The sequence below is a fragment of the Phragmites australis genome, chromosome 16, assembly GCF_958298935.1.
Source record: "Phragmites australis chromosome 16, lpPhrAust1.1, whole genome shotgun sequence".
Taxonomy (NCBI): Eukaryota; Viridiplantae; Streptophyta; class Magnoliopsida; order Poales; family Poaceae; genus Phragmites; species Phragmites australis.
Window position 1 is genome coordinate 16,177,727 of NC_084936.1, and position 26,066 is coordinate 16,203,792.

The following is a 26,066-nucleotide window of genomic DNA, read 5'->3' on the forward strand; positions in this document are numbered from 1 at the left end:
TTTAACTGCTAACAAACTAGAGCTAAGTTAAGAATTAACAGGTCACTGACGGTTACATGCAGTCGTGCGCTAACGAAAAGTTTGGTGAGATCCCTTTCTGTTATTATTATCTAGTAAGCAGCTGTTGTCATTTATCTGGATGATCGGCTGTATATATGCGTCGATCAACACGCCATATGTTGCTAATACAAGTTGGTTCCTTTGTTGCCACCTTTGAGATTAACTAGTCTGATTGGCGCGTCTACGTCACGCTCGTTTTTATTTTGCTGTGTAAAGCACGATAAAAGAAGACTAAAAAATTAAATTCACAAATTTTGTACATTTCAATATTTATTTATAAAATTATTAATATTAAACATATTTAATTAATTATATAGAAAATAATAGTACTTTTATGTATGCACATAGTTTTAACATGTAGGTGGAAGTAATACTACCTAAAATTTAGTTTCATATTTTTCTGAGTTTTAGATATTTTCTTTGCATTTTAGAATTTTTTTCAGTTGTTTATTAATGTAACTAATATTCATTTTGATATTTTTCTAAAAAATTTCGAAAAAAAATTACATATATATAAATACATATATATGTATATGTATACATATATACCTATACATATATATGTATACATACATAGGTTCACTACTACAGTAGCAGGGGGTCCGAGTATTCACGGATCCAGGCACTTTATTATTATTAGTATATAATAGTCGATGTTCAGGGTCATTCACGGCTGGGAACTCGAACGCTGTACCTACGTGCCGGTCTGCCGGACAAAAATTCTAACCGCTTCTCTATAGACATGTGGCTTAGGTAGGGGTTGTGTCGTTATTTTTCAGAGAGAGAGATTCGCTGGTTAAGAGTGAAATATGTATTTCAACTAGGAATTCTTTTATTCAAATAGGGATAGACATGTATATATATATATTGATCTACTCTAGTTTAATTTAATTAATTAATAAGAGTAAATTAAGTTAAACTAGAGTTGATCAAGATACATCTATACCTATTTCTGCATTCAAATGCCATAGACTGAATCATGAGCGATCACAATGAGGCATCATATTAGCGCTACGAGCATATTCCTTGAACAAGTGAACAGACGGCAGCTTCTGGCTTCTCGACGGCTCTCCACCGTCGAAATCAACTGCAATCATCCGCCGCGCGGTCCCTCGCCCGTGCATCGCTCACGAGGGCAACTCTGCGGCTTCGCGAGTGGCAGCGCGTCACGTGTGCACCTTTTGACACGTGAGCAGTGTGAGTACCCAAGATCCAGCTCGCTACGTCAGATCCACCAAACGGCAAAATTGTAGGCGGCACTGGTTTTGCACACAGTCTATATGAAGGTTGAAGTGTCTGGGGTTTTGTTACAATAGAGTATAGATGTTTGAGATATATTGTGTATCAAATTTTTTTAGATAGATATAAAACTATTTAAAGAGATATTTATTTTCTTTTCTCGTTTATGTGATATAAAAGTTTAAGACAACTCGTTGTCCTTGGAATATGTGTTGTTAAATGTTCCTTGTTATTTTATATCCTACAATACATGTCTTGTAACTAAAAAAAGATTACATATCTTCTAATCACACAACTTTGAAAATGATTTGTTCATTGCAAAATCACTCTCCAAGTTTACTAGTGGCTTACACACCGAGAGATACATCCAAATGCTTCACTACTAAAGACCAAAAATAGTTATAGTTGTAGCACTTTTCTTGCTTCACATGACCAGTTCGATCTGGCATGCGTACTGAATTTTCCTCATATGGTATCAAATTCTATGACATCCAATGGTTTGTTATGGATTTTCTATTCTACGTGGAAAGTATGAACTAATTTTGGAAAGCATGAGAAAATTTCAAGCCTAACTAAAAAGCATCTTTGATGGCATATATTGCTTAACAATAATCATGCATTGTTTGTTGCCATGTGTTTTGCATACGTCTTCTATCGTAACATCTTAACATGCTTACAATTTGTTCCTGTCTTTTTCGTGGAGTGTACCACAACAACCTCACTATTTAAAACCAACAATTCAACCTTTTCCAATAGCATATTTTGCATAAGAACAAATCCCACAGCTGTAATTTGTATGCATGCTACACTTTTCAAACAAATTAATTCCTACACGTTAAGAAATGATATCATGTCTTATACATCCAAAAAGCTACACTTAGTATGACAAAGACTTCAAACTTTACAGCTTGTTGCACCTCGCCCTAGCAAACTAATTTCGTCAAGCAAAGAAATAATATCTTTTATAAACGAACATACAGACTATCACTTATAAATTAGAAAGATATACCACATAACACTTCCACAGTGAATGCACAAAACATACCAATAATTTTCCATTCCCTATTCCCCCGATCTTACTTTGTAACTTGCAACCATGGATGTGCCTTTGGCATCTAAAGGGTTTCCTTCACCATCCAATATTATCACCGAGCAACAAGTTCCAAAGCGTGATAAAACCACTGCAGATGATCCTAGAAGCTCATCAAAGCATACAATCCGCAATCCAATTGTTAATGAGGTAAGTTAAACTTTAATGTTATGATCTTCTTAGATACTAAGTACCATTTTCATCTCTAAATGTCAAAAATAATTGTAAATTAGTAGCTACTAGATGAATTATTTATCTAGATGCGTTATGCATCCATGTTCAGCCTTTTTTAGGCATGAATTGTGTTATCCTAGAATTCCTACTAAAACATATCAGGATGATCAAGTACCGTGAAAGATGCCAACTACAAAAAGCAACATGTTCTAAGCTTACATTCTGCGCTAAAAATCTATTATGGCTTTGGTAATCATGTTGCACGATATTTTGATGTCATCTTTGTCGAATATTTAACTATAGCATATATGTGCATAAGAGTACAACATACACGGATAAGATACATCATATACCTGATGGATAACTCCGGATATTACGGATCCGAATATGCGGGATTCGGTATACTCGGAGATTACGAAAGCCTATACTAAGAAGGTCTCTGTCGAGTTAATCAACTCGAGTACGACTAGTTTCTAAACTGGATTCGGCTGCCTTGCCTTGGTCAACAAGACGGAAGACTCACTATGAACTACGGTAGGCTTAGGATGGTGCCAGGATCCCTATATAAGACAGGAACCTAGACCCCCAACGGAGAACAACCTATAATAGATTCAAACCTACAGAACTCGACGCAAGTATCAATACCTTAACTTTAAAGATACTCGGCAACTTCAATCATAAATTAGTTTAGATCCGATCTACTCCATTATAATAGGTTTAATCACATTGCTTATACTCGAGACAATCTATATACGATATCATTCACACAAGACGTAGGGTATTACTCCTCTCTGAGAGTCTGAACCTGTATACATCGCATATCTTGTTTTCTACCCGATCCCTGATCTCAAAAATACCTAATTTAATTACAGATATATTATTATAAACTAATCTTCGACAATCTAATCTTAGAAACTCTTATCCTCCTAATAACCTCTTCTATTGTTCAGTTGTAAGTACTAGATTTTTCGAATTCTGACCGAAGGCTTGCATTGCACCGGTTTATACTTGTACTTGTCATGAAGGCATCAACTAGGTAGCAAAGCTAGAATCCCTTTCCCTTGTCACCCCATTGTGCCCCCGGGAGGACATCGTGGCCGTTCCAGAGGTTTGTACCTGCACACAATGCAGACAATCCATTGTCTCTCCCTCTCTCTCTCCTATTCTCTCTCTACAAAAGGGTAAAAAAGAAATTTAAAAAGATCTAGTACTAAAGGATGAGCTAAATTCGCACAGCCACACGAGGCCACCCACACCACTCCCTATCAGACCATCTGTCACTCTGTCAGTGTGTGGCCTCACTCCCCGATCCCTCGCCACGGCACAGGAAGCTCGTGAGTCGTGAGCCGAGCCGACCCGAGTCCGCCTCCCTCCTCACCGCGCAATGGCAATGGCCGCCATCGCCTCCCCGTCGTCCAAGGCCATGATCCCCAGGCACCACCACGCTCCCGCCTCCCCGTCCACCTCCGGCGACTCCTTCCACCTCCTCCGCGCGCCGCCGCGCCACGGCCGGCGGTCCCGCGGGTTGGCTTCCTCATCGGCGCCGGCGCGGCGCCCGTTCGTCTTCTCCCCGCGTGCGGTGTCCGATTCCAAGAGCTCCCAGACCTGCCTCGACCCCGATGCCAGCACGGTACGCCCGTCTCCTGCACGGAAATGCGTTTTCTTGTCGCGCCTGCCTGTTGTCGCCTGCTCTGACCCGTCGTGCCTTGGGGCGCATTCGTCTTTCCCTGATGGGAAATCGGGACATGTGCAAAAGATTGTTTTTTTTTTTACTTATCGCCACGTCGCTGATCTAGATGCGGTTGGGATTGTCGTGTTGCGTTTCCATATGGACGTTTTCATGGTTGCTGATTATTTATTTATTCATACTGGTTCCAGTCAATGTGGCAATTGTAGGATATTAGTTAGTTGTTGTGAGACTCATGTGATTGATATTGATTCCTTGGAGCCAATAAGAAATTGATCAGGAAGGGCGAGAGGGTCTTATACAATTGGGCAATGCAAACATGATCGATGTACCATTCTTTCTAGTTTAATCATTTTTCGTTCTCATATGTTTCAATGTAGAAATTAAATTTAAATAGTGCATTTATCATGATCCTTGAATGGTCTCTGTTTTTCAATCATTGGCTGTTCTGATATGTTGTTAGTTCCTGGGTAGTGCTAAAGGAATTGAATGCTAGAACTGTCCATCTGTCATTTCTGATCAGTTTATTTACTATTAAATTAAATTTGCTATGTTAAATTAATGCTCTTCTTTTGTTGGTTCAGAGTGTTCTTGGAATCATTCTTGGAGGTGGTGCCGGGACTAGATTGTACCCCCTCACGAAGAAGCGCGCCAAGCCTGCCGTGCCATTGGGTGCCAACTACAGGCTTATTGATATCCCTGTCAGCAATTGTCTGAACAGCAACATATCGAAGATCTATGTGCTGACTCAGTTCAACTCGGCTTCTCTCAACCGTCACCTCTCGAGAGCCTATGGGAGCAACATTGGAGGTTACAAGAATGAAGGATTTGTCGAAGTCCTTGCCGCACAACAGAGCCCAGATAATCCTAACTGGTTTCAGGTATCCCAATCAATGTTGCGTGTCTCTTATTTTCTCTAATGTGAAATGTGCCATTTCTATATCAGGCACATCAGAGATTCCCATTGCTTTGTTCTCTAATGTTCTACTTCATTCTGAGACTGAATTGAGAGAAAAAGGATGCAGTTCTGCTCATTCTGCAGTGAATTTCATAGGGTTGATATGAGTATAAGTGGATGAACATAAATATTTTCAACTGCATATGCAAAACTTTGCAAGATAATTGTATCACATAGTTAAGGCCAAAATTTTACTTTTGCTGTAATCTATTATATGGGTATACAATGATGTTTCTTCCCCTAAAATAACTAGCACATTAAACACCATAATCTCAATTATCTACATTTCATACTCCAGTCAGCTCCCTAATCTGTAGTGTTATTTTATTTATCCTTTGTATTACCTTCAAATTTGTATCCTGCAGACAACAGAGGTCATTCCAATTGTTTACTTAAGATGATTTTGAAGTTTGCTATCATGTCTCAGTCAAATGCATGCTTATCTACAGGAAGTTTTGCTAGGGTCCTTTGCTAGCTTATGTAGAGTACTGATTTTCTTGTTTATTTTTTTTACCTCAGGGTACTGCAGACGCTGTAAGGCAGTACTTGTGGCTATTTGAGGAGCACAATGTGATGGAGTTTATAATTCTTGCCGGTGATCACCTGTACCGGATGGACTATGAAAAGTTTATTCAGGCACACAGAGAAACAGATGCTGATATCACTGTTGCCGCCCTACCAATGGATGAGAAACGTGCAACTGCATTTGGCCTTATGAAAATCAATGAAGAAGGGAGGATAATTGAGTTTGCGGAGAAACCAAAAGGAGAGCAGTTGAAAGCAATGATGGTACTACTAATGCTGTGCCTGCTAATTTGAGATATACAATTGTGAACTATCATTTAGTATGCCTAAAATATTATTCTTTAAAATGCCTTTACATAATGTTGCTGCATGGTTGATGTAGGTTGACACCACCATACTTGGCCTTGATGATGTGAGGGCAAAGGAGATGCCTTATATTGCTAGCATGGGTATCTATGTTTTTAGCAAAGATGTAATGCTTCAGCTCCTCCGCGAACAATTTCCTGGAGCCAATGACTTCGGAAGTGAGGTTATTCCAGGTGCAACGAGCATTGGAAAGAGGGTATGCAAAGTTCATTGAATTGCTAGCTGTTTGGTTTCTTCAGTTTATTGATGCCACCTTTTGTATTATTATATAGCATTTGACCTTCTTTCACGGAAATTCCATCATGCCATACGTTGTTACTCTAATAAATTCTCTTTTTTCTTTTCACTTTCATTGACGTACAATCATAGTTCATGTGCATTCAGAGCTACTTAAGAACAGTGTTCTAAAAAGAGCTAGACACTAGGCAGGCGGGTGGTGGCCCTGAGCACCTGATTACCGATTAGGCAGGCTGGGAAGAGATTAGGTGTTAGGTTAGAAGGTGGCAGTGCTTAAGAGGCTGTATTTTTTTTTTTGCAGGTACAAGCTTACTTGTATGATGGTTACTGGGAAGATATTGGTACCATTGAGGCATTCTATAATGCAAATTTGGGAATAACCAAGAAGCCAATACCGGATTTCAGGTATGCTTTAACTTTTCACATTGCTGCAGCCAAAGATTATGAAGATTTATGCATGTGAAGTCTTAGAAATTCAGTTTCTCCCTTTTGATTTAATGTATGCCTTCAATCTTAATGCAGCTTCTATGACCGTTCTGCTCCAATTTATACACAACCTCGACACTTGCCACCTTCAAAGGTTCTTGATGCTGATGTGACAGACAGTGTTATTGGTGAAGGGTGTGTTATTAAAGTAAGTAGTGTTTTAGTTGAGCTCTTGGTTTGCTACACTTTATTGCTTATAGTGTTTCGTTTCACCATAGCTCCAAAGTACTCCCTCCAGTCACAAATAAGTGCCGTTTTTGGACATCGACACAGTCCCCAAAACACAACTTTGACTTCTACGTTTTGTTATAATATATTTATAAAACATAGCAAAAATACACTATTATGAAAGTACTTTTTGAGACAAATCTACCCGTACAACAACAACAACAAAGTCTTTTAGTCCCAAACAAGTTGGGGTAGGTTAGAGATGAAACCCATAAGATCTTGCAAGTCTAGTCATGGCTCTGGCACGTGGATAGCTAACTTCCACGCACCCCTGTCCATGGCTAGTTCTTTGGTGATATTCCAGTCTTTCAGATCCCTCTTTACAGACTCCTCTCATGTCAAGTTTGGTCTACCTTGACCTCTCTTGACATTATCCGCACGTTTTATTCTTCCGCTATGTACAGGCGCTTCTGAGGGCCTGCGTTGTATATGCCCAAACCATCTCAAACGATGTTGGACAAGCTTCTCTTCAATTGGTGCTACACCAACTCTATCACGTATGTCATCATTCCGAACCCGATCCTTTCTTGTGTGGCCACACATCCATCTCAGCATGCGCATCTCCGCTACACTCAACCGTTGGACATGTCGCCTTTTAGTTGGCCAACATTCTGCGTCATACAACATCGCAGGTCTAATTGCCGTCCTATAGAACCTGCCTTTTAGCTTCTGTGGTACTCTCTTGTCGCAGAGGACGCCGGAAGCTTGGCGCCACTTCATCCATCCGGCTTTGATTCAATGGCTCACATCTTCATCGATTTCACCATCCTTCTGCAGCATCGACCCCAAATATCGAAAGGTATCCTTCTGAGGTATCACCTGCCCGTCAAGGCAAACCTCATCCTCCTCGTGCCTAGTAGTACTAAAATCGCACCTTATGTACTCAGTTTTAGTTCTACTAAGCCTAAAACCCTTCGACTCCAAGGTCTGTCTCCACAGCTCCAACTTTTCATTTACCCCCGTCCGACTATCGTCGACTAGCACCACATCATCTACAAAGAGCATACACCATGGGATATCACCTTGTATATCCCTTGTGACCTCATCCATCACCAAAGCAAAAAGATAAGGGCTCAAAGCTGACCCTTGGTGTAGTCCTATTCTAATTGGAAAATCATTGGTGTCCCCATCGCTTGTCCGAACACTTGTCACAACATTATCGTACATATTCTTGATAAGGGTAATATACTTTGTTGGGACTTTGTGCTTCTCCAAGGCCCATCACATAACATTCCGCGGTATCTTATCGTAGGTCTTCTCTAAGTCAATGAACACCATATGCAAGTCCTTCTTTTGCTCCCTGTATCTCTCCATAAGTTGTCGTACCAAGAAGATAGCTTCCATGGTCGACCTCCCAGGCATGAAACCAAACTGATTTTTGGTCACGCTTGTCATTCTTCGTAAGCGGTGTTCAATGACTCTCTCCCATAGCTTCATCGTATGGCTCATCAGTTTAATCCCACGGTAATTAGTACTACTTTGAATATCCCCCTTATTCTTGAAGATTGGTACTAATATACTCCGCCTCCATTCTTCGGGCATCTTGTTTGCCCAAAAAATGAGGTTGAAAAGCTTAGTTAGCCATACAATTGCTATGTCTCCAAGGCATCTCCACACCTCAATAGGGATACCATCAGGGCCCATTGCCTTGCCTCCTTTCATCCTTTTTAAAGCCTCCTTGACCTCAAACTCCTGAATCCTTCGTACAAAACGCCTGTTGGCATCATCAAAGGAGTCGTCCAGCTCAATGGAAGAGCTCTCACCTCCTCCATTGAACAGCTGGTCGAAGTACTCTCGCCATCTATTCTTAATCTCATCTTCCTTCACCAGAAGTCGATCTGTCCCATCCTTGATGCATTTGACTTGGTTGACATCCCTCGTCTTCCTCTCACGGATCTTGGCCATCTTATAGATGTCCCTTTCCCCTTCCTTCGTGTTTAACCGCTGGTAGAGGTCCTCATACGCCCGACCTCTTGCTTCACTCACTGCTCGCTTTGCGGTCTTCTTCGTCACCTTGTACTTCTCTACGTTGTCAACACTCCTGTCCAAGTGTAGGCATTTGAAACATTCTTTCTTCTCCTTGATAGCCTTCTGGACATCCTCGTTCCACCACCAGGTATCTTTCGCTTCGCTTCTACTTCCCCTCGTCACCCCAAACTCCTCGGAAGCCACCTTCCGAATGCAAGTCGCCATCTTTATCCACATATTGTTTGCATCACCTCCTTCCTCCCAAGAGCCCTCCTTAATTACCCTCTCCTTGAAAGCTTGAGCCGCTTCCCCCCTGAGCTTCCACCACTTCAAATATCTAAACTCAATACATAAAAAGTAATTTGTAACCAATGTTTGGAACGGTTGACTGGACGCAACCCAAAATGACACTTGTGACTGGAAGGAGTAATTTCTTATACTACAACTAATAAATCCTCTTTGTCTTGCTTTTTATGCGTGCAGAACTGCAAGATACACCATTCAGTGGTTGGACTCAGGTCTTGCATATCTGAAGGTGCAATCATAGAGGACACTTTACTAATGGGTGCTGACTACTATGAGGTAAAACATATGCAAGTGAAAATGTGTAATATGCTGCTGTCAGACAACAAGAGAACTCATCCTTTCATTTGTGTTCTATTTTGCTAGACTGAAGTTGACAAAAAACTCCTAGGTGAAAAAGGTGGCATTCCCATTGGTATTGGGAAGAATTCACACATCAGAAGAGCAATCATTGACAAGAATGCACGAATTGGAGACAATGTGAAGGTATTCCAAACTGATATACCTACGGTCAAGCATCTATTGGTCTCTGTTGTTTTTCCTTGTGAAATCACATACTGGATGTTTCATTTCTCCTGTCCATTTCTTCATTTTTCTTTTTAAAAACATTAAGTTGAAATACGAATAGACTTGCATAATGTTTCATCATTTTGCATGGAAGATAGCTTATTTAATAATAAGACTGTGATATACACTTATCTTTGACTACACAAATCTTCAGTTTGCCCTTTACTATATTTAACTGAGCGAATTAAACTGAAGTTCTGTTTTCCACAAGAAAAAGCTGTCAGCAAGTTGTATATCACTTTTCTGTTGTAAAAATTTAAAAATAAAAACTGAAAATGCAGAGCAAAATATCACTGTGCTCTTTGCAGCCCTTGTCATATGCATAAGCAGTTAAGAACAAGCATATGGCGTTCAGGTCCACTCAGAAGCCAGAAACACCTGCATTGTCCAGATCCATTTGTTTTCCTGCCGCCAATTATTGCCATTCTTTGATAGACCTGCTTTTGCATTTGTTTGCTCTCAACCTGTCATGACCAGAAGAGTTAGTTCGATCATGTGAAGAGTCCTCAACTTGTGCTTAATAAAATCAAACAGGAACACTGCATTACATAAGCTTCTGTACCACACATCGTCTTTGGTAGTGATCTTCCTCACATGACTCATTGATTTTGTAGATAATAAATGTCGACAATGTTCAAGAAGCTGCAAGGGAGACCGATGGGTATTTCATCAAAAGTGGAATCGTCACTGTGATTAAGGATGCTTTACTCCCTAGCGGCACTGTTATATGAAGTAAGTTATTCCCCTCTTCTGCACATACTTCTGCAGTTTGTAAAGCTTCTCTACGAAAACTATGAAACATTTCTGAAACTTAGTAAACCAAACAGGTTGAATTGCAACATTCTTGCTGGAATCTGCAAGCTTGCTTGTTTGGATATCATATAATGTTGCCCACTACTTTTAGATGTTGACAATTTTCTCGACAGCAACTGATTCTGTTTGGGCTGCCCTGCAGGTAGATGCGCGGTATGCGGTGGAGTGTCATTGACGAGCATCAGCACCTGGTTACATGCATAATCTGCTGCGTGTTGGAGATCATGAAAGCAATAAAGGAAGTCATTCAAGGCACCTTTTTTTTTTTTGTTCGTTTCCTCCTTAATGTTGTAGGATATAATGTCGTAGTGGCAACTGTTCTTCAGGTGTTGTGGCAATCAAAATTACTTGCTTGGATTTTAGATATTTCTTCGGCTTGTGTAATTTATCATGCTATACTGTTGTTGAGTGCAGTGGAGTGGTCCTCACGGTTCAGTGGTTGGGAGGCAAGGAACCCACCAAATCTACCCCTTCCGTATTCTCATTTGTTGAAACACCAGGGGGCATCTTCTCCTTCCGTATTCTCATTTGTTGAGCCAGTGGAGACCGTGCGCTACACTACATATGAAGGCCCATAGGTCTTTGTTCCCTGCAGATTTGAACTGAACCCACATGCTCAGAGCATCTCTGACGTGACAAGAAATGAAGAGAAACAAAGAGAGAAGCGAACTAAGTGATGAAAGAACAGTAGAAAGGCCCTGTCTGGAAGGTAATAATTCCATATAAATTTCACATGAAACAATTTAATTCAATTCCTATATGAATCATGAAATTTTGTCGTGTTTCAAACTGTTGTATTTCGGAGGTCTTCAGACCGGACCAAACAAACAGTCTGACCTCTTCTATGTGTAAAGTCATGAATCAATCTCATACCCATAGTGACATCATAGATGAATAACACAACAATATCCTTTATTTAACGATAATATTCATAGTCCTACAAATGGGACCTTCTTGGGTCAAAATAAGGTAAAATAGCAAAAAAACTCAAATAAGTCTTCGATTGCTTCAAGGCAATCCCCACAGGCAATCGATTGAAAATGCATCCTAGAACATACCATCTTCAATGTAGTCCTTAATGTCTTTACCAACTGAGCATGCTTTGGATGTAGCAACTCCGCAAATTGTGGTAAAGTATGCATATGAAGGCTTAATAAAAGAATAAGGCTTAACAAGGTTTATTTGCAGAAAAGCACAACCTATTTGTAAACAAGTAAAAGCAGTAGTTAATTAAGTTAACTCAATTAATAAAGACCAAGATTCCCACCATCTTAACCACATGTTCCAACCACCTATCCAGGCCCAAAGGTTCCAACCACCTTTCCCAACTAGGGTTCCAACCAACCTAACCATATTTCCCACCACCTTGCTTACCCAATCAGTTTACCATTAAGTTCTAATCATGTGTGGCATTTCTGGCTGCTCTTGATCGTGAGCACAATTGATCAATCAGTTTTACACTCTGTAGAGGTTATATATTTTACCCATAAGTTGTGTTTTTCCATTTTGCCCGTGTTTGCCAATACTTACATACTTCCTATGATGTGCGGCTAGGAGTACACTACAAGGCCGTTATAAAGTATCTCCTAACACGTGTCTACCTGCTAAGGTTTCACCGTTATAGGATTATAAATATCCACTCCAGAAGTCCCCTCTTGCACCATATAGTTTTAGAAAGTACACCCTTCCATTTCTATACCACCATCTAGCCTACACTATGTTAGGAGGGTTATTTAATAAGCTAGGACACGTGCATAACTTGGATAGTGGTTGTACTGTAAATCTTAGTCTGATCGTACCATGAACCGGTCCTCCAGTCCTTAATTGACTTGAGCATGACTACCACCAACCAAGATCTTGTGCAACCTGCACCGGTCTCCACTGACCACTTGCCCAAATCATAAGTTCCATGTTCCTGACCAAATTTATCCTCAAATTTTATCATTGTTGCATAAAGCCATTATCACATGTAATTAAACACTTATTCCCACAACTATCCCAAAGCAAGGCTGAGCACACTACTACAGAAAATGTCATCACCGCCGGTTCAAAAACAGCATCACTGCTGGTTCCAAAATTGACAGTGAATAAGCGGTAGTGATACTGGGTAGTATCCCTATCGGTTTTGAAACTAACAGTAATAGAGTTATCACTACCGGGTTGTGTTACAAACCAGCAATGATATTCGGTCCCATGTCCGATGTTTTTGAAACCATTTTTTTTCACTCGACGAACGAACCCCCGTGGCTTTTTTTATTTGTGACGGTCCCCGTAGCTTCTGTTGGAGTCAAAGTCGTGAATATAGCAATTTACGCACCCATGCAGTTTGTGAGAATCGAACCCACGACCTCCCCCTTGTGCGAAGCTTTCTTACCATCTCACCTCACAGTCTTACCTAATGGCTATGGGATAATTTATTCTTTTGACCTTTCTTACTCAAATTTTTGAATGGTTATTTGGGCATATAGATGGTTTTAAATGGAAATTATCAACTACAAAGTTCTACATCTCGTCAAGTGCTACAATTTCATATAAAATTTGCCTTCATCCGAGTCTGTATGAAAAAGTTTATCTTCAATCTGTGCATTATTCGGTAAAACAGCCATAACTTTTGCAATTGGAGTCTGATTTCGATGATCGACCTATACTTTCAAAGCTAACAAGGAGGCGCATTTGGAAAATATAGAGGTGTTTCCACCTGTACCTTATTGATCCCAAAAAAAAGGCTCGGAAGACCCTCGAGAGAACATCTGAAGTTTTTGATCGAAAATTGACCTTCTCCAATTTGCCTAATTTTTTTTGGAGACATAGTGTTACATCTGAATGTCAGTGTTGCACAGATGTTTTATCAATTTGAGTAATCAAACTTGCGATAAAAATCTTTGAAGTTACAATTTTCAACTTTGTGGCCCTGTGTGGCTTTTTCAGTCATTCCTACTAGTATTACATTAGATCCAGCAATTTACTTTGTGGTCAAGTGCGTGGTTTTTCTGTTGATAGTCGATGATTATTTGGGTATCTATATGGCTTCAAATAAAAATTTCTCAATTACAAAATTAGAGATCTCGTCGAGTGCTACAATTTTCATATAAAGTTTGTCTTCATACAACCCTGCATGAAAAATTTATGAATTCATAAAGATGGGCTGCATTTTATTATCACTGCCAGTTAATATAATGAATTGGCAGTGATAATCAAGTATCACTGCTAATTTTTTAATTGAACCGGCATTGATACTTGATTATCACTATCGGTTTTTGCCAGACTGGCTATTACTGCCAGTTTTTGGTTATTTTTGAACCAGTAGTGAAAGGGGGACGGGGGCACAAATGATCTTTTTTTTGTAGTATTGGCAATATCTACCCATCCATTATTCCCACCAAAACCCATGGCGACAAGGAAAATCTAGGATAAACCCTTAATATGGGATTCCCAATAAATTATTAACAATGCATATTTATAAACAAAGACATTTAAAAAGTAGGTACAAAATGATCAAGGACAACTTGCTTGGTTCTTCAAATTTTTGGTCATGAAGTCCCTCAAATTCTTCCAGAACGTTGGCATCTACTCGCGAAAATGTGCAAAAAAATCCAAATAAATACCAAAATTCAAATAAATTCAAATGAAATATGAAAATCTCAAAATTTGTAGATTTGAATAGATTATAATTTTAGATGAGTTATAGCAAAAGAATAATTCAATATGGAGTTAAAACAGATGAGAATGGGCTCCCAGAAGGTTAAATCATAAAAAAGAAAATGGAACATAATATTCCAAAGGAATATTCTTTTTATGGTTTTTCTGGAATTATTTTCTAAAGGAAAAACAAAATTTGTAATGTCAGCAAAGGTATTATGATTTTTTGAATTAACATAATTTTTTTGAAGAAAAACCTATTTATAGCGTCAACATGACATCAACAAAAGAATTAAATAAAAAGGAAAAGAATTGCTGACTGGCTGCTGAATAGCTGATACATCGGATTAGATGGGTAACATGTCTGATGAGGTGGTGATGATGTGGTGCTCACTCTGATTAAACTTTCTGTTATGTTTAATTAAATCTGGACTCTTGATTTTATATCTGACGGCTAAGATGACTTAACCAAAGGGGTATGTTTTAAATCTAAACATAACCATAGACTCAAGATCGGACGGTTGTGGTTCATCCCCTCGGTTCCCAGTGGATTCTCACGGTGGCCAAGCTCGGTGTGCAGCAGCGCTCGGCTGGAGTCGGTCAAAATCATGCTATGGTGGCCTAGGGACTCCAGCGAGTAGCAGAACAACAAGGGGTGTCGACGACGAACTCACCTAGGTAGGATCTAGATGTCGAGGTGCTCTGTGGATGCTGCACGAAAAGGTGGGGAAAAGACTTGGTCTGCCTTGGGGAGGATATAGGGCCATCTATTTATAGATAGGGAAGTGTAGGGGGGCAAGCTAGAGCTTGGGGTAGGGTTTGGCGGTGGTGAGTTCTATGCCAAGTCGATTTTGCTGTTTAAACATGCAAAGCTTGGAGATAGGGCCTTCAATTGGTTGTGGAGATCTTCACGAGTTTGTTTGCTAGCTTCGGGAAGGTTTTGGGTTGGTGACCAAAGCTAATTTGGGCGCGAGGAGTCATGATGGCGTTGGAGTCTGAGAGAAAAAAGGAGTCTGAGCGTAGGTTAAAGAAGAATGATGTGCGAGACTTCACTGCAGTGAGAAATAGAAGGGTGTGGGAGGCCTAGTTCGGTTGTGGCCCAGAAAGATAGTGGTGTGCGCGCGATGCCAGGCTTCGGTCCAAAGACAGAGAGAGACAGGACAACCCTAGGGGGAAGAGAAAGTAGGCCCGCCCAGAAGGTAAATAGGAGGCGGGTAGAAGAAAGGAGGCATGGTTAGCGGGCCTGGCAAGGTAAGGTGGGGTTTTGGCGAATTTATATTTTAAAATTAAATAATTGCAAATATATGCATCAATTTTGAAAAATTGGAGATCTAGACTCCTGTCTCCTGTTGGAAGGGCGACAAGCTACATGTCACCCTTCCAATAAGTGACTGTTAGGCTGTGTTTGTTTGCTGCTTCTGAAACTGCTTCTGCTACTGGTAGAAGCCAGAAGCCAGAAGCCAGAACAAACGAGGTTCTGGAGAAGTGGCTTCTGGAGAAGCCAGAAGCCTGTTTCTGAGGAAAATGAACTAAAGCTGAGAAGCTCGCTGAGATGTGCTTCTCTGAGAAGCTATGTGCTGAGAAGCCAAAAATTTATTGTAGAAGCCAATAACCTATTTCTAAAAGCAGCTTTTCAGAAAAGCCAAAAGCACTGCTTTTCAGAGAAGCTCAAAAGCAGAAGCTCAAACAAACACGACCTTAGTGTTGTAGTTGACCATGGAACTGACGATGTTTACTGGGATGTGTTCCAGCTAACTGATACTTCGGTTTGGAGGAGGTACCTGGAGCGAGCAAAGGATAGAGGTTGGCCACCTATGTTGCTTGTGCACTCGAGGTACCGGGAGAGAGTTGGGGAGTTGTAGGGTGGAGGTGCTATGGAGGAGGGTGACAAAATGGTGATACATGAGGTGGAAGAACCAGATGTTGGACTGTCCTCAACCAATCCGATGGAACTAATTAGTGAGGCAGACAAGGGATAGCTCATCCTTGGTTTAATTGATTAGATGGGACATGAGAATCGGGAGGACAAGGAAACTTCTGAGGATGACATCTCAGATGATGTTCATGTCCCTACAGATTGGAATAATGTAGATTTTGCAAACCTAGTGGTGAGTGAGGGCTATCATGTGCCGTGAGAGTACAATGAGAACAGGTGTGTTAGGGGCTTAAGTACCCTAGCAGCTAGGCTGTCAAGGATGTTGTGGTTCAATAGGTGACATCTCTTCAGAAATAGTTTAGGGTTGTCAAGTCCAGCAGGAAGGAGTATGATGTCACTATAAGGGACCAACCTTTTGTGATGACAAAATTCATCACTATAAGTCCTTTTTTTTATCACTATTCCCACCTTGTGATGAAATTCGGGTCATCATAGTGTCATCACTAATATTGGCGTCACTAAAAACATAGTGATGAAATTTCTTTTGCCACAAATATTATTTACTTTTGTGATAATAACATCATCACTATTGACCACTACTTTAGTGAAGACTTACTATCACAACTCTGAGTTAAATTAGTGACATTATATTCATCACATTTTTATGCTTCTAGTGATAAAATTATTTCTCACTAACCGGTAATAATTAGTGGCGAGATAAACATCACTATTCTTTTTATTAATAATGATGAATTCTATCATTACAAATGTACATCTTCTTGTGACAAAAAATATCTCATAGGCAAGTGTTTTTCTGTGACAATATTTTTTCAATGGTGATGAGATGTGTGCACAAGTAATATAATTTATTGTGGCAAAATGATATGTTGTTTGTGGCAACATTTTTCCACTCATAATTATTGCCGGACAGTTACATGTGACAATACTTTACACTAATTAAGGGCCACATTAGTGTCAAAAAAAAAGTAGTGATAACTAGTTTTGTCACTGTAGCTTTTCTCCAGTGAAAAATGTTATATGTGTGATAGAATTGTTGGCGCGAAAAAATGTGTTTCGGTGACAAACCAATGCAAAAATGTGGAAGCGGAGCAATATAATAATTAATTAGAAGCTGAATAACAAATGAACAATATATTAAATATTCATTTTTGAACACACTTTGTTCAATGAAAGATAGCATTGTGCTCACACATCGAGACCTGCACCTAATCTAATAGGGGTTCCTAAAACTTAGCTGAGCAATCCATGTTTGAATGAAAGAAAACAATGCGCTCAGTTACAGAACACCACACCTAAAGTAAAACGAATCCCTAAAACATAACTTAACTCTTTTCCTAAAAAACTAACTCTAAGTGATAACTAAATCCACCAATGAAGGGAAATGTTGCTTACTCCAGGATGCTCTCTTAAATGAACCAAACTTCGTAGTTTTACTCCTTGACGTCAATTCTTCTCAATTTGTGACATCCTGCAAATTTTTAAAATAACAAATTCCATGTTAATGATTTGAATACTGTAGTGATCAACAAATACTAAATAATACTTATTATGGTCATCTTACTTGGTTGGCTGGTGGATGTGTGGAGCCTCGAGAAAAAGAAACATGACCAGTAGTGGCCATGCGTGCAAAATATGAGTTCATCCTCTCCTCAAGTTTCTGGTCCACCAAGCGCTCCATGTCCACATTCTGTGCTTCAAAAGTCCTCCTTTGAGAGGCCAGCTCCTCACGTTGAGACTCCAGCTCATCACGTAATTGCATATTTGCTTGAGTCAGCCTTTGGACTTCTCCTTCCAAAGCAGCAGCATGTTGTTGTGCATTATCAGCATGTTGTTGTGCATTATCAGCATGTTGCCGGGCAGTCTCAGCTTGGGCATGAAGGTTGTACCTTTCTTGAGCCCCTTGGTTTACTGCAGCTACACCAACACCACATGAGTGGTTTGGTTTCCTACCCAGTACTAATGCAAAGTGCTCAACTAACGGCACCGGAGCTGCTGAGATATTTTCTTTCTCTGTTTCAGCTTTTGGTAGATTGCCCTCCAGACATCCATAGCACTAGGCCACTCGCCGGTCGCCGGGTTTCTCTACAATTATGTGATGAGCATATCAAGTAAATTTTGCAATACTAAAAGGAAACATATTAAAAATTTGGTTAACAACAGTTACATGAAAGCAATGAGTAGTAATCTAACCAGATCATATGCTATTTGAACTATAGACTTTGTTCCAACGAGTGACTTCATCTCTTGCTGTGCTCTGTTTTGGGAGTTCTGTCTACTCCTTTTCTGTTGAATAATGAAATGTGAATGCTTAATTGATTGTTTTAGATGAACAACTTAATATGTACCTGGAACTTCTCATTGCTCCATAGGTTGTCAATCAACCATTGCCACGGTGAAACATCAGGTGGACGTTGCTCTGTTGTGCAGTAGGTCTTGTACAACCTGTGGCGTCGCACATTGTACTGACACGCAACTTGTGCAATCACATGTGCGCAGTCGTCCATAGAAATCTCAGGAAATTTATCCCGGATCATAAAAGTAACTTGTTAGATCAACCAAGGAAAAAAAGATCCATAAGGAATAATGTGACGAAGAAAGTACCGACCCTCAGGAAATTCCATGTTGCAGCTATGGCTCCAGGGAAGGCATTGTCCATGTCTTTCCACTTCATGACCCTAAACGGAGCCTCTTGCCCGATACAAACAGTGACCTCACTTTTGAATACACTAGCATGCCTACCACACTTTGCCGAACTGTTGAGCAAAGTGAATGTCTAGTGGTATCCCATTTGCCCTTAGCTTTGCAAGTTTTTCACAATTGATGGTTACACCTCGACCTCTCTTTCTTGTTGGTTACGGCCTAATTCAGAAATGAGGTCCAGAACGATGATTCATATGAAAAGTGGACTTATACAGATTATCAAAACCATATGGCAATATAATGAAAATGTAAAATCGTGGAACCTCTGGGGTTATGTTCTGCAGCAACGCTTCCTTGTCCTCCATCCATGGTGAGATCAATTGCAAGATCACATGCAACACCTGAGATCTCCATCTGCTCAGTAGATTGGCGAACTTGGGGTGCCATTTTAGCGTACGAAAGAGGAAACAAGTAGAAACAGAGAAGTAAGAAATCAGTGGTATACATTGTGGCCAATAGATCAAAAATCTCAAATAGATTAACGAATGGGACGACCACCAAAAACATGTTAAAAGACATGGATTAAAGAATGTAGAACAAATAGATAGACACATGCAAATAAATCATATAGAACAGAGGAGAGCAGTGCGCCAGCGCCGCCTCCAGTGCCAGTGCATAATCTGGCGATGATGTGTTGACCAAAAATCAGGTGGTGGATAGAGGAGTATGGATTGTGGAGGCCGTGTCTATAGATTGGTTCTGTCGGGTGGCGATGGTGGAGAAGGAACATAGATGGATTAGGAAACCCTCCCCAACCCTTCTGAATGGTAAAGTGTTTTGCCTATAGCACTATGAATGGAGTGATTAGTGATGGATGTAAATGGTTATGCGGCTAGGTTACGGCAAACAGGAGATTAGAAATGGCTTTTATACCTGTGTACTAACCTCAGTTTGGCGGGAGTAAAAATATGGGCGCTAACGACTTGGAGGGAACATTTGTTCTGGTGCTGCAACGCGTGATATCTTCTGTTTGTTGTTAAGATAAGTTCCCAAGATCTTTCTATTTTTCAGAGAATATTTGTTCCCACTTCAACTCGGTTGCATGTCACGTAACCATAATGTCACATGAACTGTTTAATACATGACACATCTATATGGTAAAACTTTCTTGTACATAGAAGTTCATTTACCTTTGTGCACTCGAATGAACATACCAGTGCATATGGAAACGAATAAGCATATATATTTTTAGCTACCAAATATAAACAACATGTAGAATTCTAGAATATAAATGTACAATATTGAAGTTATTGGTAGCCCTCATGTCCTGGATGCTTTTCATTTTACCACTGCAAATGAGTCGAGTTCAATGTAGCTTGACCAATCTTAGTCGCACTCCTTATAGAAAACAAGTGAGCTCAATTGGAGTAGGCTTAGCTTGCGCTATGTAGTGTCAACATATTGGACTCATATTAAAATGGAATAAGTCCACTTTACACCCTTCAACTATTTAGAGGTGTGCTAGAACGCACTCACATAGGTGTGAGTGTAGTGTGCGTGCGTGAGTGCATCCGACTTGTACTTAAAAAGAAATTCATGTTACTATGGATGACTAGGCATTGAGTGAATTATAGGACCACATGGGTGTGAATGTAGTGTGTGTGCGTGAGTGCATCCGACTTTACTTTAAATAACAAATTCATGTTACTATGGAAGACTAGACATTGAGTGAATTATAGACCCACGCGAGTTACCAATGATAAGAACATCAACCATTTGAGAACAACTACGGATCCAACATTGAAATCATTTAGATGGAAGCTCATAAATACATCAGATGGTTTAAATGCATGGTGCGTGCATTGTACGTCTGTTGTGGTACCCAGGATGTAGAAGTTGCTCCGATTGGGTGGTTCCAGGCTTCTGTACCAGTGGTACAGTGAAAGTTGTGCCGTTAAAAAAGCTCAAGGCTCGTGAGCTATTTGAGCTTAGTTCATTATTCAATCAATATGAGCTCGAGCAATCTGATGCCCCAACAAGTAAAGGTGGACTTGACATTGATTTGAATGTCGTCCCTGATGATAAAGGGAAGTTAGAGTGAAGAGAAAAAGATTATCTTATGCTATCAGATATGCAAGGAGGAACATTTCACCTCTCAATGCCCTCTGTTGCGTGTTTCCAAGCCGACAACGACTTTTTACGGATTTGCCAATGATAGTCTCGGTTTCTTCCAAATCCCCTATGATGGTACAGTCAAAATTCACAAGAAAGTAACTGTGATAGCCCTGATCCATATCAAGGAAGGCAATGTACTGGCTGATCTGATTAAAACCGAAATGTCATGGCTGATCCCAGTCAAATGGCCATGGATGGTACAAGAGCATGGTAATGGGGCATATATTGTTCTTTTTCCTTGCCATGTCGAGTTGCAGCGTATGGTGGCTATCAAGGAAATTAGGACTAACAATGAGGAGGGGGTTATGATAATTGAGGAATGGAACTAGAAAATTGAAGCATGCCAGTATTTACAACATGTTTGGGTCGATGTGTATGGAGTTCCATATGAAATACGGTCTTATTTGCCACTCTGGGCTGCAGGCTCAATTCTAGGTGCGACCCAAAAGGTAGATATGGTTTATCTTAAAAGGACAGGGGCGGTTCTCGTTTGTGTGGCAGTGACTGATGTCAACAAGATACAAGATGCCATAGATATTGCAGTGGATGATGCGATATATGAAATTTTCTTTAAGATTGATAAGGTGATGCCAACTGATAAGTCAGGTGTTCATCCTAATGAAGGAGAAGGCCATGATGAAGATACCCAGCAAAAAGAGGAAGAGAAAGGGCTTGATGACCATGAAAACAAGAGGCCCAAGAGCAATGACAATCAGAGGAGTACATCAAGTGAACCATCCAATGGACAACCTGCTGCAGATAATGATATGCAGGAAGAGTTGCCTAAACAAGAGACTCTGAATGCGAAAATTCAATCCATGGCTAACAGTATAATGGACAAGGTCGTGGATGAGCTTCTCATGAGCATAGCTAATAAGGTGATTACTGAAGATGAGGATGCAGAGATCACAAACAATGATGAGAACAACTTAGCGCTTGTGGAAGAGATCAATGACGAGTCGTCGGAGGATGCTATTGAGTGTACAGATTACACCACAAATTTTGTGGTACAAGCTGGTATGTCCTTTTCTTTTGCAGGAGCAGGGGGTCTCCTTGGTACTGACAGAAGGTGTGGGTGGCATATTGTCGGACACACAGCCGATAGCGCACTCGCCCGTGATAGGGCCAGAGGGGGCACATGTTGGTGTGCTTCCTGGTGGGGTGGGGGCAGCCTGGCGTGGATCTGCTAGTCGCTCATTTGCCCCGCACGAATGCTAGCTAGTCGTCCGAGGTGCTGTGGATGATTCCTGACTGCAGTGTCACACATGGCCGTGTTGCTACTGGTGAGGAGTGTGTGTGGCCTAGCACATGACTGTTGGCCACGCAATCGCCTTGAGCGGAAGGCCGTTGGTTGTTGGAGGTGCTGCGGGAGATTCGTAACCACAAGGCCGCAGGTGGTTGTGCTGTTGCTGATGATGAGGAGGGTGAGTGGTTGGGCGAGGGACTGTTGGTCGTTGACTTGTCCTCGCTGATTATGGTGTTAGGTGATGTCCGCTGGTCCCTCGGGCTACTGCTGGAAATTTGTGCCTGCAGGGAGGAGCGGCTCTCGACGCATTGTATGACTGCTACTATAGGGCCATGCATGACCATGCATGTTAAGTCCATGGCCAACCCGTCGATGGGCCTGGCTGTGGGAAGTGTGGCTGTCACGGGCCTTGACCAGGGCAAGTCGAATGTGGCAAGGATGACTCAGCTATAGAGGCGACAAACATGTTGTCTGGGCACTCGAATGTGCCTTGGAAGTTGGCTATGATCTGAGTCTTGAGTTCTGCACATGAACGAATCGAGTTGGGTGGCAAGTTTATAAACCAGGACCTTGCAGGTCCATCAAGGGTAGTTAATAGGTAATTGGCCATTACTCGATTGTTACCGCCGACTGCTCAAATTACGGTGGTGTAGATCTGCAACCACTTGTTGGGATTGATCTTCCCATCATATTTTTGGATCGGGCCCGCTTTGAAATTTTTGGGCCACCGAATGGACCGGAGTTCGTGTACGAAAGCCTCATAGCCCCAGTCGAACTCTTCAAGAGGAGGTGATGGAGGACTGCCACGCCTGTCTCTTTGAGTGGGGGAATCATATCGACCATCTCATCCTGTAGATCTACGGATGTAGTAGCGGCGATCGTCTTCACGGAGTTTCTCACAGCGGTTTTTGATCTCCATACGTAGATCACTGGAATACGGTTCCTCAGATCTTCCTGATGGACAGGGTAGCTACAGTTTGGCCCACAAGACATTTTTTGGGCTCGACCACCTAAGCTTCCCGTCTGTGATTCTCCTACTCGAGAGCGTTCTAGCCTGTGGCTCCTCGAACCAGGATATTTCCGATTGGGGGGCCTGGAGTTACAAGGATTGTTTGCTCGAGCGACTTGGTTCTGAGCTGCATCGAGTAGGATCTTGACTTGATTGACCATGAGAGTTAGTGGATTCGTTGGATCCAATTCTAGAAGGGATCTGAGAATCAGATGAGCTCCTTGCACGTTAGCATCTGGAGTACTAAATATGTCGCTACCGAGGCTCGGTTGCGGTCGAGCCGATGAAGCCTCACGATGACTGTTCGGAGGGAGCTTGTCCCTTAAGCCGTGGGCTGTCGCGGGTGTAGGTACACCCACCGGAAGTTGTCGGGAGAGGCCAGGAGGCATGTGCCTTCCCGTGGTCTGCCTGTGGAGGACCGTGTCGGATGCACATACGGTTTTGGATGCGGATGTCCACCTAATTGTCGGTATCGACTGCAATCGCTGGAACTCCAAGGATTTCTGCGCCGTTATTGACCACGGTGTTTCGATCTACTGCCATTCGTTCAGCCGATGGGGGATCATCGCCTCTAGCCATAAATAGGAATCGATCTGTTCGGCTGCTCTGGCTAGCGTCAGAGTCACCGTCGCCGCCCTCGTCGCTGTCGGTGTCCATGCAGTGGAGAATATTAGGCTCCGCAGGATCCCACTCGAGATGTCCCACCTCGCGGTACGCATCCAATGGTATGGACTCGAGGGTACCAGTGTGGATCAGTCCACCTTGATCGTCCCAACAGAAAACCATAGTTCCGAAGATGATTTCCGAGTCGACGGAAGGGGATTCGAAGATGTCTGCAGTCGACTCGAAGCAGTCGTAGAAGCCGGTGTCGGAAAATCCGACGCAAGAGTAGGTCTGAGACATGATTAATCCTATAAAACAGAAGAAGACCCCTACCTGGCACACCAACTGTCGAAGATTAGTTCCCGATAATATGTCCATAAATTGACTGGATACCTTTAAGGGTAGGGATTAATCACGAAGCGAGACAAAATGATGTATACAGGTTCGGACCTCCGATTGGAGTAATACCCTACGTCCTATGGGGGTGTTGCTGCCTTGTATTGATGATCTCAAGTACAAGCAATGTGGCTAAGACTATTACAAGGAGTTGATTGGATCTAATCTATCCTAGGGCTAAAGTGGTTGAGTAACTCCTTTGTTGTTGTCTTTCGTGTTGCTCGTTCTCCCTTCCTCCCAGTCTTTTCACCTTATATAGAGGTGAGGTACTGAGTCCTATCCAGCCGTAGTTGATAGGGAGTTGTCTTCTTTGACGTCCAAGTAGATAAATCTGTTTTGAATATAGGTCGTATCGGTTTGGGTAACCAATCTAAACCTTCTCGGTATGTACTTCCTTGATTTCGGGTGTATCAGGTATCGCTGATTCGGTGTGATATCTGGAGCTACCGAATATGCGTCATATATATCCTGTCTGTATATGATATACTCCTTATGCGCATATACCCTATAGTTAGATATTCGACAGATGTCTGTGGAGGGGATGTTCTTGTGAGTTCACATGGGGTTGGAGAGGCGGAACCAGTCCAACATGTTACCATTCGAGCACAGTCACCGGTACAGAAGATTGATCCTCCTAGAAAAGGAAGGGAATTGGGGTTGGCACAAAGGGGATATGCCACCTAATTCCTCATTGGGATTGGAGCATGCGCTGAAGTAAGGTACCTTGGAAGAGAAGCGGAGTGTTGGGAAGGGAGAAGAGATCATCGAGGATCTCCTTCATCTTCCTGATGATGGAGCTCATAGCCCCATTATCGCCCATGCGGAAGTATGCTGTCTCTAGACGCATGCGGGAGGGGACCTCGGTTTTCAAAGGAAACCGCCGCGGGTAGAGGACTGGGCTTGACGGAGGAAACCACCACGGGTGAGGACCAGGGTCGCTAGAGGAAACCACTGCCGGGGAGGGTCGTCAGGCCACCCGAGAGGAGGGGGTCACTGGGTTGTGATGTCGGCGTTGGTGGGAGGAGGCGAACGTGGTTGGGTCGGGCGGGATGGTGACTAGGTCAAGTTGGAGGGGGTTGGGTTGGACCAAACTAGAGGTTGGCTGGCTTGGGGTGTAGAATATTATATTACACCTAGGTGTAGTATAACACTTTTATTTATAGTTTTGCACACTATTTCTTCCACTATTTCCATATATATATATATATATATCCTTAATTATTAATTATCAAAATCTCATTAGCTAGTCCACCAACTCTGCTCAGAAGAAGACAATTGGATTATACATAGTCGAGGATCCAACTATACTAGAACTCACCTAGTTGGGAATGGTTCATGGCAAAAGATATTCTTCCTAGTTGAGAATCTTCCCTGACTAAATAAAACTTTTCTGGTAGAAGTGTTCTACAGCTAAATTGAGTTATACTTATAGAGGCCTACCTAGTCGGGAATTATATCCAACCGTAGAAGCCCAAATATTACGTTCTCATTTTCTATGTTATCAGAGAATATCAAAATAAATATGCACAACAAACATAACGCATGGTTCCTCCGGATTTTTTAAGATAATTTTGGGTTACCATCATCAGGGTTCTGAAAAACCGTCTACTAAATGCTTCAAGGTGTTGAGCTACAGTTTCAGAAGGTACTTGGTGAAAGAAAATAGGAAAAAATGCAAAAAAAAAAAATCCTAAAAGTTAAGTCTAATTTTGAGATTTTCTCTAGAAGTTATTTTGTTGTATATATATATATATATGAAA

General features: G+C 41.5%; 1 protein-coding gene across 1 annotated transcript; it reads left to right on the top strand.

The window, feature by feature from the left end:
* Positions 1-3,789: 3,789 nt before the first annotated feature.
* LOC133895267 (glucose-1-phosphate adenylyltransferase small subunit 2, chloroplastic/amyloplastic/cytosolic) lies at positions 3,790-11,067 on the top strand. The gene is made up of 10 exons (XM_062335435.1): positions 3,790-4,193; positions 4,835-5,131; positions 5,728-5,997; positions 6,116-6,295; positions 6,638-6,741; positions 6,859-6,970; positions 9,502-9,600; positions 9,688-9,807; positions 10,503-10,620; positions 10,844-11,067. Exons 1-9 carry the CDS (start codon positions 3,948-3,950, stop codon positions 10,617-10,619), a joined length of 1,545 nt encoding a protein of 514 aa, XP_062191419.1. The 5' UTR covers positions 3,790-3,947; the 3' UTR covers position 10,620; positions 10,844-11,067.
* The last annotated feature ends 14,999 nt before the right edge of the window (positions 11,068-26,066 follow it).

Coding starts and splice junctions, on each gene's coding strand:
- LOC133895267 (XM_062335435.1), top strand. CDS start 3,948: ATGGCAATGGCCGCCATCGCCTCCCCGTCGTCCAAGGCCATGATCCCC. Junction 6,971..9,501: donor GTGAAGGGTGTGTTATTAAA/GTAAGTAGTGTT, acceptor TTATGCGTGCAG/AACTGCAAGATACACCATTC. Junction 9,808..10,502: donor GAATTGGAGACAATGTGAAG/GTATTCCAAACT, acceptor TTGATTTTGTAG/ATAATAAATGTCGACAATGT.